The 14809-nt window shown below is 46.5% G+C and overlaps 2 protein-coding genes across 6 annotated transcripts; both read left to right on the forward strand.

Moving 5' to 3' along the window:
• The first annotated feature begins 9 nt into the window (after positions 1-9).
• On the forward strand, positions 10-7577 carry LOC120825421 (uncharacterized). Its single transcript, XM_078079580.1, has 12 exons — positions 10-267; positions 1855-2011; positions 2116-2501; positions 2933-3125; positions 3342-3394; positions 4467-4623; positions 4715-4780; positions 4959-5033; positions 5113-5199; positions 5340-5408; positions 5877-6119; positions 6453-7577. The coding sequence occupies exons 1-12, from the start codon at positions 259-261 to the stop codon at positions 7244-7246; spliced, it is 2289 nt and encodes a 762-aa protein (XP_077935706.1). The 5' UTR covers positions 10-258; the 3' UTR covers positions 7247-7577.
• Positions 7111-14474, forward strand: LOC144383060 (uncharacterized). Of its 5 annotated transcripts, none has more exons than XM_078079582.1 (6): positions 7111-7242; positions 9647-9780; positions 10769-11721; positions 11810-11993; positions 12090-12221; positions 12950-14474. In XM_078079582.1, the coding sequence occupies exons 2-6, from the start codon at positions 9663-9665 to the stop codon at positions 13669-13671; spliced, it is 2109 nt and encodes a 702-aa protein (XP_077935708.1). In that variant the 5' UTR covers positions 7111-7242; positions 9647-9662; the 3' UTR covers positions 13672-14474. The 5 variants fall into 5 exon arrangements, with proteins under 5 accessions (XP_077935708.1, XP_077935711.1, XP_077935707.1 ...); XM_078079585.1 differs by lacking the exon at positions 7111-7242 and adding an exon at positions 8368-8389; XM_078079581.1 differs by lacking the exon at positions 7111-7242 and adding an exon at positions 8433-8573.
• Positions 14475-14809: the final 335 nt, after the last annotated feature.

The following is a 14809-nucleotide window of genomic DNA, read 5'->3' on the forward strand; positions in this document are numbered from 1 at the left end:
TCTGTCCAGCAGGTGGCGCTGTGGTGCCGCGCATCACAGCTGGTAACCGCTGCCTAAAAAAAACAGAAAAAGTAAAAGAAGCCCGCAGAAGAAGCGGTGGCGCAGCTAGCATGCTAGCTAGCTAGCTAGCGGTAGCTCAGCCCGTAACCGCCGCTCCATGACGGACTGCTGCCACCCACAACAACGCGACACCTCGGCATCCGTCTGCTCTTCGCCCCGGTTGTCTCATGACATCCGGACCCGCCACCACGTCGCACCATGTTCGAGGTACCGCGGGCGGCCGTCCGGGACGTTGTTGTGCGGCTGAACCGGCCGTTTGCCGGGATGTTTTTTGGGGGGTCGCTAGCTGCGCGGACGCGTCTCGTTGAGCGGCTTCACCCGATGAATAAGTGATAACTGTTACCGGTTAAGTGAGAGGAGACGGCGGGGACACAGGTGTAAAAGTCCATGTCGATCCGACCTTTAACGGCTTCTAACTATTCCGCTAATGGCCTGATCGCGACGCTGCGTTAGTTAACGACAGCCAGTGGCGTTTGTTAATAAACTATCGTTGCTTTTTAATTACAAAAAAAAAATTAATTACATTTTTCATACGTCGTTTTATGCATGTCTGTGTGCTGTGTGTCAAAGTGTTGGTAAAGAGAAAAAAAGACCCCTCAGGGAACCAAAAACAATTCAAACCAGCGTAACAAAACAAAGTTTATTGCAGCTCCTGTCACATTATTACAGTCATGCATGTAGGATTGGAATAAACATCAGTCCCAGTAATGCATGTCTATTCGTGCAAGTTGGTAATATTATGTTCTGTAAACATTACCTTTGTTATACAGGTAACGGATGTGTTAATACATGATAATAAGCTATCAATTATAGTATAGATCATTATTATAATAAACTGGGTGAAAGCTCAGTGTACCTCAGGTGAAACTGTATAACCTTCATACACATGTGATATATTGCAACAATATAGTTAGTTATAACTTGCTGTATTTAATAAACTGCCTACTTAAAATTACGATTAATCAGGCACTGCAATCCCACCATTGTTGGCAGTTGAATGTTAAAAACAACCACGACCTTGGACAGGATGCCAACTGATAAAGCAGCAAACAATTACACAATATTGCGTCTGATGACATTGTGGAAATAACCTTTGACTTTCTCAGGTCTTTTAAGTTTATCCGATCTGAGCCTGTTGGTGACGCAAAAAAAGCTCTTCCAGGAGACACAAACCGTCTGGGAGAAACGTCCCGATTCATGTTGTCACATGGTTATTAAAACCTGGCTCATTAGGAGAAAATACAGAGATTACCCCTTTTAACATTATCAAATCTAACAGAAAGTATAACGGTGGGCGGGAGACAATTCATATTCATACAAACGAGTTTGACGAGTGAAATTCATTTTCACTCCTTGGACCTTTTTGGTGTTGACTTAAATAAAAGTATGAACATGTTGCTTTATAATTTGAATTTAACATTGTTTATATGATGATTTTATGAAACACGATGCTGTCGGCCTGCAGGACTCTTTTTTTGCATTACATCAAACGCATACCCGGTTTGTGATGAATTAGAAAGTGATTAGATTACATATTTGATGTGGGATTGCGGCTCTGGCAAATGCGGGTCACATTCTTGGAATGATGAATAAACACGAGTCTTAATCTGCTCTCATCTCTTATCAGTGCATTATTTCCACGAGGGGCCCACTAGGTATTATTCTTTACCTATAGAATCATGAAAGCGTGTTTTTCGAATGATTTATGCTTTTATGAATCTTATATTAGTCAGTGTTTGCCTTCCCGTTTCATTACTGAGCATTAGTGTCTCTGTCTCATGTACTTTGTGATAGGATCCTGAACTCCAAGATCCGCTGTCGCTTAATAAAAACTATGACGACCGGAACCCGCGTCATCGTGATTCAAAAACAGATGTCTGCACATGTGAGACACCAGAGATTCGAGTGGTCATCAAAGAGGAAGAGGAAGGTTGGACTGTGAGTGAAAACCGTGAGTGGAAAATCCTAAAAATCAGCTTAACCTTGTTAGAAGATGTAATCATAACGTTCCTCACTCGTCACGTTGTTTGTTTCGCTTCGTCACGTCAAACACAGATGAGAACGCCGTCCCAGAGGCAGAAGAGGAGGATTCTTCCGGAAAATGTCCACGCATTTCGTACGGAGCGGAGCGACGGCAGAGGCTGCTTTCGGGGGAGGAACGTCCGGACGAGTTTGGAGGCCGGAGCCTTCCGGCCAGCGAGGGCCGGCGGACGCACACGGACGCGGAGGACAAACCAGATGTGACGTTGCGTCAGTGCAGTGGCACGGGAGAGAAACCCTTCACCTGCGCTGCCCGTCAGACGGCCCTCAGCACCCAGAGGAACGTGAGACACAATGAGCGTCCCCCCGAGGACCGGAGCCCTGATGGAAAACAAAGCACGTCGGCGACAACGGACGCAGAAGGGACCAAAAGATCAGAACCGCGCCAAACTGTCTCTCATGTTAGTCACCAGCTTCTTGTGAAGCATTCCTTCTTCATGTTGACTGAATGTTGTTACTCTGAACCACAAAGTGGTCCTCTGCTGGAACCGAGAGGAACAGGTTTTCTATTACGTCAATTTAGGGAAGGCGGCTTGTGCTCATGATCCCATCTCAGGGACGTTTGTCCCGCTAATAGAGCTCGTGGAATCCGACTCTTACGATCCATACGCCCAATAACAGTGGAAAAGTAAAAGAAGTTTAGGATAAGAATACTAAAAATGTTGTTATGTGAGGCCCTTTTTTTTTTAAAAGACGACCAAGAAATCCTCACATTTGATTTTAGGTTTCAAACGCCGCTTAAAGACAATGCGAGTAATTGTGACGTAATATCTGATCTACATTTCTGCAGGAGATGAACAGGTGTTTTTTTCTCGCTCTGTTTTGTTTTCAGGATTCCTCTGAACGTACGAATCTGGTGTCGCACGGACTCAAGAGCGCGTCTGCACACCTAGGGGATCAAACGCTCCATTTGACCGTCAGACTGCAGGCTGGGGAAGAAGAAGAAGAGGAGGAGGAGGAGGAAGAGGAGGAAGAAATTGGTGGTTTAATCAACTCTGATGGAGAGGTGGTGGAATGGGACGCCAGTAAGTGATTCCTGACGGAGCTGCATGTTGTCAATTCTGGGTATTTGCATCCAAATATTTATTTATTCAGTATTTTCAGAAAGAATAACTGCTTTGGATTCATGAAAAAGTTTTGACTTCACTTTTCACGGTCCCGTAAATACTGAGAGCGTTGAACATCAGTCGGCATGTCAGGTTTCTCTTCATCCTGAGGTAACACCTGGACTCTTTTTCCAGGAGGAAGTCCTGACCGAGGCTCTGATTGCAGAGAAAGTCCTCGACCCCACAAGGTGATTTCTCTTGAGACGCAGTGCATCATTCGTTTGAATCAACTCCTCTGCGAGCCTCTTGGAACCTTCTGATATCATTACATAGTATTTCAAATGTTTCAACAGCTCCACACTTAGAAGCTCCGGAACGGCAAATACGTTTAGTAAATATGTGACAAACCCTCAGAAAAAAAATTTGCAATGCAACTTTTGATGAAGTAAGTGACTAAGAAATGACTACGTGAAAACATACTTGTACAAGAGGGACCAAAACGTAATTATCAAAGGAGAATGTTGCGTATCACTGCAGGGAAGGCAAATAATTAACAGCTACAACTATTAATAATGGTAATAATTAACAGCTGCAAGGCATCGACGGCTATCAAATGCATTCGATCTCTGCTCTGTTTGAAGACTTAAAGGGTGACGTTGGTATTTTTTTAACTTTCGATCCTATTTCCCCATATTTTTAGTGACAAATCAGAACAACAATTTAAACTGGTTCAGTCTGCAGCGGCGAAATGGGCTCAGGTGTAACCGCTGTGGGCTCCTCCTCACTGTTACCGTCAAGCTTGCTTTTGGCACTCAGAGGCTCCGATTGTTATCGTAAGTATCTGACTACATCACGAGGAGGATACACCCGCGGAAGGTTTTAATGCAGTCCCGTAAATCCTTTAAACGCTGAACTCCAGCGCCGCGTCGACACCGTGACTCCTCTCTCCCACTTTCACTCACGCTTCCTCTTTTGTCTTCCTGCAACAATTCTCATGACCCAAACAGACCGGGATCAAGTGAGGGTATAGAAATATGTTTTTTTTTTTCCTTTTGTACTGTAGTTTCCTTCCCGTAATGTTTTTAAGACACTTGTGATAAACATCTGAACCCCTCGTTGGCAAAAGCAACAATAACGGTGAGGAATTCGTAGGATTACGCTGCAGCCGCTGGTGATCGTTGCTGAACCGATCCCATGACTGACGTAGAGGCACAAAAACATGAGAAAATAGGTCAAAAAAATACAGAAGTTACCCTCTAGGCGCTGTTCCCCCCCCCCGGGGAGGCCGTTTCTCATGGTTTCTGATGATTATGATCACAGGGTGTCCTCCTGGCCGAGGCTCCGCTGCGAGGCCAAAACCAGAGAGACGGCAGTAGTCCAACGCTCGTCATGGAGGTTGTGTCCGCGGGGGAGGACGCAGAAGGGGAGGAGAGGGAGAGAGTAGTAGAGATGGCCGCGGCCTCGCCCTTATGTCGCGGTAAACGCAAGTCCGACGCAAAAAAACAATCAAGAGCGCGCCGGTGGTAAGTGATGATGGTGACTGTCTTTTTTGCCCACATTGTTGTCAGGGGGGAGACGCAGAGAAGCGAAGAAGGTTCGAATTGGCACCGACGCGGAGGGAGAAGCTCCTCCCGGTGAGTGAGGAGCTGGAAGGACGACGTGATTTGCATTGTGATAAACTTTGTCATCATTGGCTTTGTTCGTCTGCACGGAGGATTCACAGATGTTGGATGGATAATAATTCAGCGTCATCAACGCGACTTCTTACTTTCCGCACGGTGACATTTTCCGCTGCTTCTCTTTGTCACAAAGTGAAAAGAAGGGGCAGGAGAAGGATTTCAAAAGCTCCAGTGGTGTCTGCTGAAGACCACGAGGCAGACCAAGGAAGTGAGTGTTACACGGAGTGAAATGATTCATTTTTAATGTCATTTTGTTGCGATAAGTCTTCTTGTTTCTTACCTTCCAGTATCAAGGCGCACCCGAAGAAAGATACATTTCCCCACAATCTTTGAATCAGAAGATTTCCCATCCAAAAGTGTCTGCTGGGTCGCTGGTAAGAAATGAAACCGTAACCTATGAGTGGTTTACAATACAAGACGTAGATATGTGCAGGCATAATGATATATTAGTATTATAACATCTGCTGTTTGTTTTAGATTAAAGAAATACTATTTTCTAACATCGTTTTAACAGCAAAGCAACCTTATAGAAGAAGGAAAGATACCAAAGCAGCTCCTGGAGGAGGAGGAAACAACGCTGGCGGTAAGAGCAAATCAAACGGTTCCGTAAAAGTTTATAACCGGCGAGGTCGTGCAGGTGAGGTCGAGTTCATCCGTGGAAATCCATCAACAATCATCTTTCCTACGCGAAAGCAAAGAAAGGGCGTCTCTGTCTGGAATATCTTACCACACGGTTAACCGGTAATGTAGAGCATACTTAAGTGTTTCTACGCTTTTTCAGACGACGTGAACCGGGAAAAAAGGGCAGCGGCTTTTATTTTTTTTTTAGAACTGCAGCAAAAAACATGTCCCCCTGCAGGACTAAATGTGCAGCTGCTATTATTTCCCTTTCCTGTACGTGACAACGTTTGCGAGTGACTGTTTCGCACCTACATATAATAATACTTAAATAAAAGAGCAAGTTGACAAGAACAAACAAGCTTTTAAGCTAATTTTCCGTCCCATTTAAATCAACACGCTAATCATTTCACCTCTCTCTCCACCCACACAGGAAAGAAGCGCCCTGGCAGAAAGATGGTTCATGTTCCCGTAGAAATCCCTCCGGAGCTCCTGAAGCAGCCCAAAGAGAAGATGGAGTACCACTGCTCCGTGTGTGGGAAAGAGTTCCCTCACGCCTACAAGCTGGAGAGGCACGGGCTGATCCACACGGGGGAGAAACCTTACCGCTGCTCCATCTGCGGCCGGGGTTTCAACCAGAAGGGAAATCTTAAAACGCACTACAAAGTCCACTTAGGTGAGAGCTGCTACAGTACAACTGAATCAGACAAATGGTTTCAAATGGTATCTTCTAGAATATCTGCTTCCACTGGTCAAGGACCCATAAGAAAAACATATTCAATTTTCAAATAGTGGAAATTATACGCCTAGCCAATACAATGTATTTTTTTAATAACTGGTATCAGTCTGGCTCTGACCGGATGTGCTCTCCCGTACTCGTGCTTGGTTTTAATAGGAAGTCATTTCTTGAAAATAAATGTGACGCCATAACTCCTGTGTAAATAATGCAAAGATCGTTACACTCGCAGGGTAAAACATGATATGTCCCTCCATTTTTGCGTCTGTTAAGGTCGAAAGGACGCTGTGGATTTTGACGAGGAAGTGAGTCCCATAGCGTCAGAACTCTCCGAATACTTGAAGTCTCTGCCGGGGGAGTCCAGGATCAGATCCTCCCTCCGATGCCCGGAATGTGGACAGGAATGTGAGAACCATTCAGCTTTGCAAGCGCACCACAATTCCACGCACTCAGAAGCAGCCGGGGACGCCGTCGAACGCGGCGCGTCGCAGCTTCTCTTCTGCCGCCGCTGTGGCATTCAGTTCGGCGAAAAGGCAAAGCTGGAAGAGCACATGAAAACGCACGTCAAGGCGAAGCCCTACTCGTGTCCCGACTGCGGCAAGAAGTTCATCAACGAGAGCTACATACAAATCCACCAGCGTATACATACCGGGGAGAAACCGTTCCTCTGCTCGCAGTGCGGCCGTGGTTTCCACACGGCTTCCTCGCTCAAGCTGCACGAGATGCAGCACTCCGGGGAGAGGCCGTACGCATGCTCGATCTGCGGGAAGACGTTTCGGATAAACTCGTACCTGACGGCACATTACCAGACGCACATCAAAGACCGACCTTTCACCTGCAGCGTCTGCGGGAAGGGCTACTCCAGAGCCGAGGAGCTGAAGGTGCACCATAGGCTACACACCGGAGAGAGACCCTACGAGTGTGGGGAGTGCGGGAAGAGCTTCATTTACCGGCAGGGTCTGCGGCAGCATCAGCGAACGCACGCCGGTAAGCGCATCGGACCAACCAGACAGCTCGGTAGACCCAAGCAGCACGCCACGCTGGACATCGAACAGTTGATCCAGTGAGGATTTTTTGTTGTTGTTGTTGTTGTTAACTGTTTGAAAATGCACTTTTTTTCCCCCGCTTATCTTCCTTCCATTCCTTCCTCCTACAGCTGAGGCTTATTGTCTCTGACATTAGTGCGCTACACAGTCGGCGTGGGTTGCCAAGAATAATTGGGAAGCTTTCTTGTATCCACTTTGGAGTTTTCTCTCCTCTCATGGCCCATTTGTACAATTTGAGTGCCTTCGTATCATGCATGCCAAATATCAATACTTAATGTTACAAAAGAATTATGCACAGTATCCGTGTTATTTTAAAAATCCATGTTGATGGAATACAGACATTTTTCAGAAACATGTTTGGGTTTCTTTGTACATCTGAAATAATGTCTCCTTACATTACATATCTGATGAGCCACGTGATGCCGGTTATTAAAGCACACGCCGCAGAGACGGCCGCCACCATGAATGTGCAGGAGGAAGAAGATTCAGTTGGTGGTTTGATCAACTCAGATTTAGGAGAGTTGGCTGCTCTAATGTCTCAAAATATTTTTGCCCTCGACAAGAGTGGAGTTGTTTGCATCCTCGTCTGTCCAGATTGACAACACTTTGTCAATTTAATTCACGTAGTATGTCGATTCTTGAATCCTTGCCAAAATTGTTTTGTCTTTTAAGCCGACAAAACAGTTGGATATCTAGTTTTGATCAAGATGACAAGGATTTTTTGTTTTGTTTTCGTAGCCTTACAGTAAAGTCTTCAATTAAATTGCAAAGGACTCATCAGAAAATTCACATGTGGGCATAATTTATGACTTAGATCTTAAAAGTTTTAAGAAAGATAATACAGTACTCTAGATGGACAAATCATAATAATAAATAGAAAATAATGTGGAATAAACTGATATTGATATTGCAATAAAAGTAGAAGCCGATTTGCAGATCGGCTCAAACCTGCACCTCGTCATCCACTCTGGGAAAAGGCTGTTTAAGTGCTTCATATACATATATGTGTTTTGTGTGTAGAAACAACACGTGATACTTAAATAACGTTAGGTCTTTAATAGACTACGTAAAATGAATTACAATAACGGGACCTTTATTTTGCTTTTAAAGGCAAACCGGAAGTGCCGGCACTACCGCAAACGGCTAGCAGCTAAAGCCAGAAAGGTTATCATCAGATCCAAAGCCTTATTTAACTAAACTCACTACTTGGGTGGCAATAATTTGAGACATTGTTTTGAACATATCGTTCGCGAAACGCGAGAGAGAAGTAGAAAAATGGCCAAGTCGTTTCAATAAACTTCGGCCGAGCGACTACTTTTTTCACCTGAGGGGAAAAACCAATGCTGAGGTTGGTCAAAACGTCTATTGTCCGTCGCCAAACGTTAGCTAGCTCCGTTAGCGAGTCTCACGCCAGCCGCGGACTCAACGTGTTGTTTATCACGTCGGAAAACACGGAGAATCCGTCGGGACTATTCGTTGTTGTTGACTAGCCGCCGTAGCTCGAGGGGGGGGGGGAGGGTTAACCGTTAGCTAATTGCTAGCATCAGCGATGCTAGTGAACGCCGCGTCGGAGGCTAGCTGGCTAATAACAGGTCCCTCCCCGGGCTGAGGTGCCCGCTGACCGAAGCGCTGGTCACCGCCGCCGCTCCGCGACCGAGACGCTTCACTCGGAGGTCAAACACCGGCGGCCGCAGCGCGGGGACGCCCTCCGCAGGAACGGGTGCAACGGTGACGCGAAACCACGCCAACAGGTTTCGGTCAATTAGGCAGCTCTACTGCAATTAATGTGCGGGGTTAAAGGGACGCAGCGAAGAAGAGTCTCCGGAAGCTAATGCTAACGAGCTAACGTCAGCCGGGCTCCTGCCTGCACGCGAGGAGGTTTCCTCCGGTGTTTCCCCTCCGCGTTCAACCACACGGGAGCACCGTGCCGTGGATTATCTGCGATGGTACACGCACTGTAACAGCTCAGCAACATCGACAGGACGGTTCGCTCTCAATGCAGACATCAGGCCCAGCCGGGTCCTCTGTCACTGCACAGCATCCGCCCTGCTGAAGTGTCCGTGAGCAAGGCAGTGCATTTTCTTTATGGCGATCTGGTGCTGCAGGCTGAACATCTACACATTAAATCTCCCAGAATGGAATAGAAATTGAAAAAAATGTCTGGATTTATCCTCATCAAAAGAACCTTCAATGAGAATTATGTTAATTAAGTTAAGGAAAGTCAATTTTGTATATTTTAGTCATGCTTGTAATGGTTGAAATAATTTCACCCTTGATCACACTGATTGACAATTTGAGCATTATGTGCCAGACTTTGATATTAAAGTGGGCTTCAATATATAAGTTGTAGAGTATGAGTATAAATTGTCATTTGAATGTTCGCTGACTTTTTTTTTCTTTTTTTTCTCCCGCCTCTGCAAGGTCGAATGTTTGAGAGATGGGTTCTGAGAACCCAGAGGACCTCAGACCAGCTGGGATCCTCGCAGAGGAGGAGCCGCAAGAAATCGGAGGCCTGATCAACTCTGACGGAGAAGAAGTGGATTTCTCAGATTTCAGTGAGCTAATTACTTGGAACAGTGACGTGTACACTGAGTGACTTTGTATAGTAAAATCCAATCCGACTGGTGTGTAGTAAATACTAACTTTTAAAACATATTTTGAGTTCAAAGAGAACTTTTGTAGCTTGAGGTGTCGCTTTATATATTTTAACGATGATGCCAATACAGAAATACCTTCCAGTATAATATAGTGCTGGCTCAAACGTGTTCAGTGCATCGACATCTGAATTAGTAGTTTGAAATCTAATTGCTTTGAAAAATATCATACAGGTGTTTCCCTTTTTCTTTCGAACTTTAGTAACATCTCGATTCACTGATCCGTAAAAAGGAGTCGCTGAGGAATTCCCATTTCAGAGACTTATGCCTACACCAGTAATGATCTTAATACTGTGGTCTGTAACTTTGGCATCAGCAGCACAGACGTATAAGTAAAAGTTAGAAACATGTATTTACAGCAGCTAGATATGAGATGCTGCTTTTACCTCAGAAGGAGCTCTACAGCTCTCCACGGTCTAATGTTAGCGAGGTGCTTGCACAGCTGCCAAAAGTTTGACAGGCATGTTTACATTTCCTCACTAGTTATTTTAAATGGCTTTTATTTTGAAATAGCGAAATCCGGAAATGCAGTCAGTTTCAGCAGTAACTTGACACAACTCAGTCGGCAGGTCTCAGCTGTGCTCCAGGTTTTCCTTTTACCTGGGGAGAGAAACTCCTTGGGGGGGGCAGCTGTGAGCAAAAACTACTCTTGATACCATAATCAGACCAAATCTGCCTCTATCAAATCGCTCTTGTTCAATGTCTTGTATAAGTTGTATTGTATACGTTTTTGAAATAACTTCAGAATGTTCCATTGCTCACAACGACCATCTCCGAACACCAACAGTGTCCATGTTCATTGCGCTCAAGGATCAACTGTTTTGGAGATGTTTCCACAACAATTAATTGAACTAAACAGCAACGTTTTCTCCTCTTCTTATTCACACAGGAGACGGCGCCATCCCAAGCATTGATCCTGCAGAGACTCCCGCCAAGACCTCCGATCAGAGCGAGAATGAAAAGCCACCGTTCCTTCACAGCTGCTCGGTGTGTGGGAAAGACTTCCCCTACGCCTCCAAACTCCAGCGCCACTTACGCACTCACTCGGGAGAGAGGCCCTTCCCCTGCTCCATGTGCGAGAAGAGGTTCCCGGAGAAGGGGCTGCTCATGATCCACGAAAGGGTCCACACGGGGGAGAAGCCGTTCCCGTGCACTTTCTGCGAGAAGCGATTCGCCAGCCAGGGCGAGCTCCGGCTGCACCGGCGTACGCACACCGGGGAGCGGCCGTACCACTGCTCCATCTGCCTGAAGAGCTTCTCCCGACACTGGCACCTGAAGACGCACCTGGAGGCGATGCACTCCGAGGTGGTCGCCGGCTTCACGAGGAAGAAGTTCCCGTGTTCGGACTGCGAGAAGAGCTGCAACTCGGCGGCCGAGCTGAGGGATCATCAGCGGACTCACACGGGAGAGAGGCCCTACCAGTGCTCCTTCTGCGACAAAAGGTTCGCCCTGTCCGGCACGCTCGTGAGACACGAGCGCCTGCACACCGGCATCACGCCGTACCACTGCTCCGACTGCGGCAAGACGTTCGCTCAGCAGTGGACGCTGACGACGCACATGCGGACTCACACGGGAGAAAAACCCTACAGCTGCACGCAGTGCGACAAGTCGTTCGTGGCTCCGGGCGAGCTGCGGAGGCACACCAGGATCCACACGGGGGAGAAGCCGTACACCTGCAGCGACTGCGGGAGGCACTTCTCGCTGGCGGGAACGCTCAGGAACCACAGGCGGTCGTGTACGCAGACCAAGAACGGATCGGTTCCGGACGCCGTCTCGGACCCGGTTCAGGCTGCGGCCGGTGAACCGTCGCAGCCGGACCCGGCCAGCGGCGTCGGCGCTGAGGTAGAGACAACACACAGTCGCATTCATGTAGTCGTTTAGAACCTCTGAACAACATCGTTTCCATTCGTCCTCATCTTCATCTTCATAGGTGAATGCCAGTAAGAGTTTGCGTGGGGCAGTTGAGCCCAATTCCTCAGAGGGTCTCGACTGTGACAGAGCAGCTCGGTGTGAAAACAACGCGCAGGAACCGGAAGGCCGACCGCAGGACGTCGTTTCGGGTCCACATACGAATGTAACAGTGAAAGAGGAGGAAGAAGAGGAAGCGCTGTGCGGTATGTTGACATGAGATGTCGGATCTCCTGTCTTATAAAATGTAAAGGGCGTGAATTCCTCTGATAAATATTTATTGTTTCCTTTGTGCTGCGTAGAAGAAGCAGCTCCCGACCAGGTGTCCGGCGGTGAGGAGTGCACCGTGCTGGAGGAATCTGAAGGGGAGCGTCAGGAAAGCAACACAGAAATAAGGATTTCAGTAAAGCAGGAAGAAGATGAACTTATTAACAGTAAGGAAATTAGTTGACAAGAGTAGAAATGTCGCTCACATGAGCAGATAATGTGACCGCCTTGACTTCAGTCAGATTAAACACCCATTTGTCGCGTGACCTTTTTGCACGCAGAGGGTTTGTCCACACTGGACTGTGTGAGAGGCGTAGTCACACCTAAGCTTGAACAGGAACATTTCCACCACCGACAGGAGGTCGCCTTCTTCAGCGTCCGGCCCTTTCTCAAAAGACATGAACAGCCATTTTTGAGCCTTAGGAAGTTATAGTTAAATGTGGGAGGGGGAGAAAAATACCCATTTTCACATTAACTAGTTTGATAAAGACGCATAGTGTCTCCCTCGGTGCGCTGTAGCGCCCAGCTGCGGTTCCCCTTCAGGTAAACACTGTTCAGCACTTTCACTGTAGTTTTGCACTGTTTGCTGCAAGCCGTCTGCATTTTGTATTTAGCACCCTTAACAACAACAAGTGTGTCAATATGGTTTTGGTGTTGACTTGGCTTCTATTTATTTCAATTTATCAAGACCCCTCTCTGTTGTTTCGAGAAAAGCGATGTTTTCTTCAAGAATTCAAGGTAACTCGATGTGAGTTCCTGATAGGCAGCTGGTCATTTTGTGGGTGGAGTATTACTTTAACAAGTGAAAAGGTTTATTTGAGTTTGTTTTGTTATTTCTTAGTCCGCAGGGTGACTAAATGGCACCTTTTTCAAGCTGCCACCTTTGTTCCCACAGTGTCTGCGGAGGATCCGGATCATGTCTCTGGGAGTGATAAAGACAGTCCACCAGACTCGCCTGCTCAGGAACAGTGTGCCGACCATCTGACCAAGAGCTCCTACTGCTGCGGGCTCTGTGGAAGAGACTGTCACAAGATGTCCGCCCTTCAGATACACATGCGGATTCACTCGGGAGAGAAACCCTACCAGTGCTCTCTGTGCGGCAAGCAGTTCACCCAGAAGGGACAACTCAAAGGCCACCAGAAGGTCCACACGGGAGAGAAACCCTTCGCCTGCCCCGACTGCGGGAAGAGCTTCGCCCACTCGGGGGCCATGAACAGACACCGGCTCACGCACACCGGAGAGAGGCCCTACCACTGCTCGGTGTGCGAGAGGAGCTTCAACCAGTCGGGCCGCCTGAGGGAGCACGAGAAGATCCACTTCGGGGAGAAGTTCGACTGTCCCGAGTGCGAGAAGAGTTTCACGCGGGCCTCCAGCCTCAAGAACCATTTCCGGCTTCACACGGGCGAGAGGCCGTACGGCTGCGAGGTCTGCGGGCGAGGCTTCAGCCGCTCACAGAGCCTCAGGCTCCACAAACGTAAACATGAGCAGACTCACCCCGAGGAGGAGGAGGGGGGGGAGGAGGGGGAGGAGTCGGCTTTCGACGCGCGGAGCGACGACTTGTCGCAAAGCGGCGATAACTCTCCAATTAATATGTGTATAGGAGACAAAAGCGACTGATGTATATGTGTGAAGCGTAGCGAGCAGTGGTCGTATATCTTTACCAGAGTTTTAGGGAGTAGAACGTGAAGTGAAGGGAATAAGGGAATAAGGGAGGTATTGCAGCTAGAATATTTAACTTCCTGAAATGACTAAACAAAATGTGTCAAATGATGTTCAGCTACTCGGCACAGAATCACAGAAAGTGACAAATATAAAAACTTCCAAAATCTTACAAACTAAGATCTTTAAACTCTCCAGCTAATACATGTATTAACTCCCTTTTATCACAGAAAAACGGTTAAATAGTTGAATAAAAAATCCCGCTCACATTTCAAGTATTTATTGTGGTACTATGGTCTGTAATTTCACACAATTTTCACTTGTAGTATTTTCCTTCAAGCTACTTGTGTATGTGGTAATTGGATTAAAGAGTAAATATATTATTGTTTCAAACGTTCTGATGGCCAGTGAGCAGTTGATGAATCAGGTGCACCTGGAACTCATTTGTTGTGTATAAGCTACTGAAATGTCAGAAATAATGAAGCAGCAGGAATATGATATTTATTCAAGTTCTTTTTTTCTTCTCTTTTTTTTTTTTAAGACCGTTTTGCCTTAGTGGTAATAAATCTTTATCTGTGTGTGTGTGTGTTATTCATAACCAAGTCATGAATGAGGTTGGCCTTTGTTCGCCTTTAAACTGTTAAAGGCCAACAACTATTGTGAAAAAAAATAATTATTCTAACGGGCTGTGATAGTAACGTGCTGCCTTTGTCTAATTGTATTGGACATATTATACTGTAAAATAAAAGTGAGAAACTTAAGACTGTTATTAGGTGCAAATAAATCTACACAATATATCCATGGCTACTGCAGGCGTTCAGTGAACAGAGCCTGAACGCATCAGAACGTCACAGAACGTAACCTTTAGGTGCTGCAGAACGAGAGGAGACAAGGAGACATTATCACATTCAAAAGAGTGCAAACAGAAAGGAGAGAGGAAACTATGTCATCATGGGGTCCTGCATACATATTAGAAAGAGTACTTTGCATGGGTGAGAGCTGATGCAGCGGTGAACACAGAGTGTAGAACATGACGGATGGAATATGGGTTATTGTGCTATTTATTGTTTTTGTGTCGTGGGGAATATTTTAAATC

This window comes from Gasterosteus aculeatus, chromosome 9 (genome assembly GCF_964276395.1).
Source record: "Gasterosteus aculeatus chromosome 9, fGasAcu3.hap1.1, whole genome shotgun sequence".
Classification (NCBI taxonomy): Eukaryota; Metazoa; Chordata; class Actinopteri; order Perciformes; family Gasterosteidae; genus Gasterosteus; species Gasterosteus aculeatus.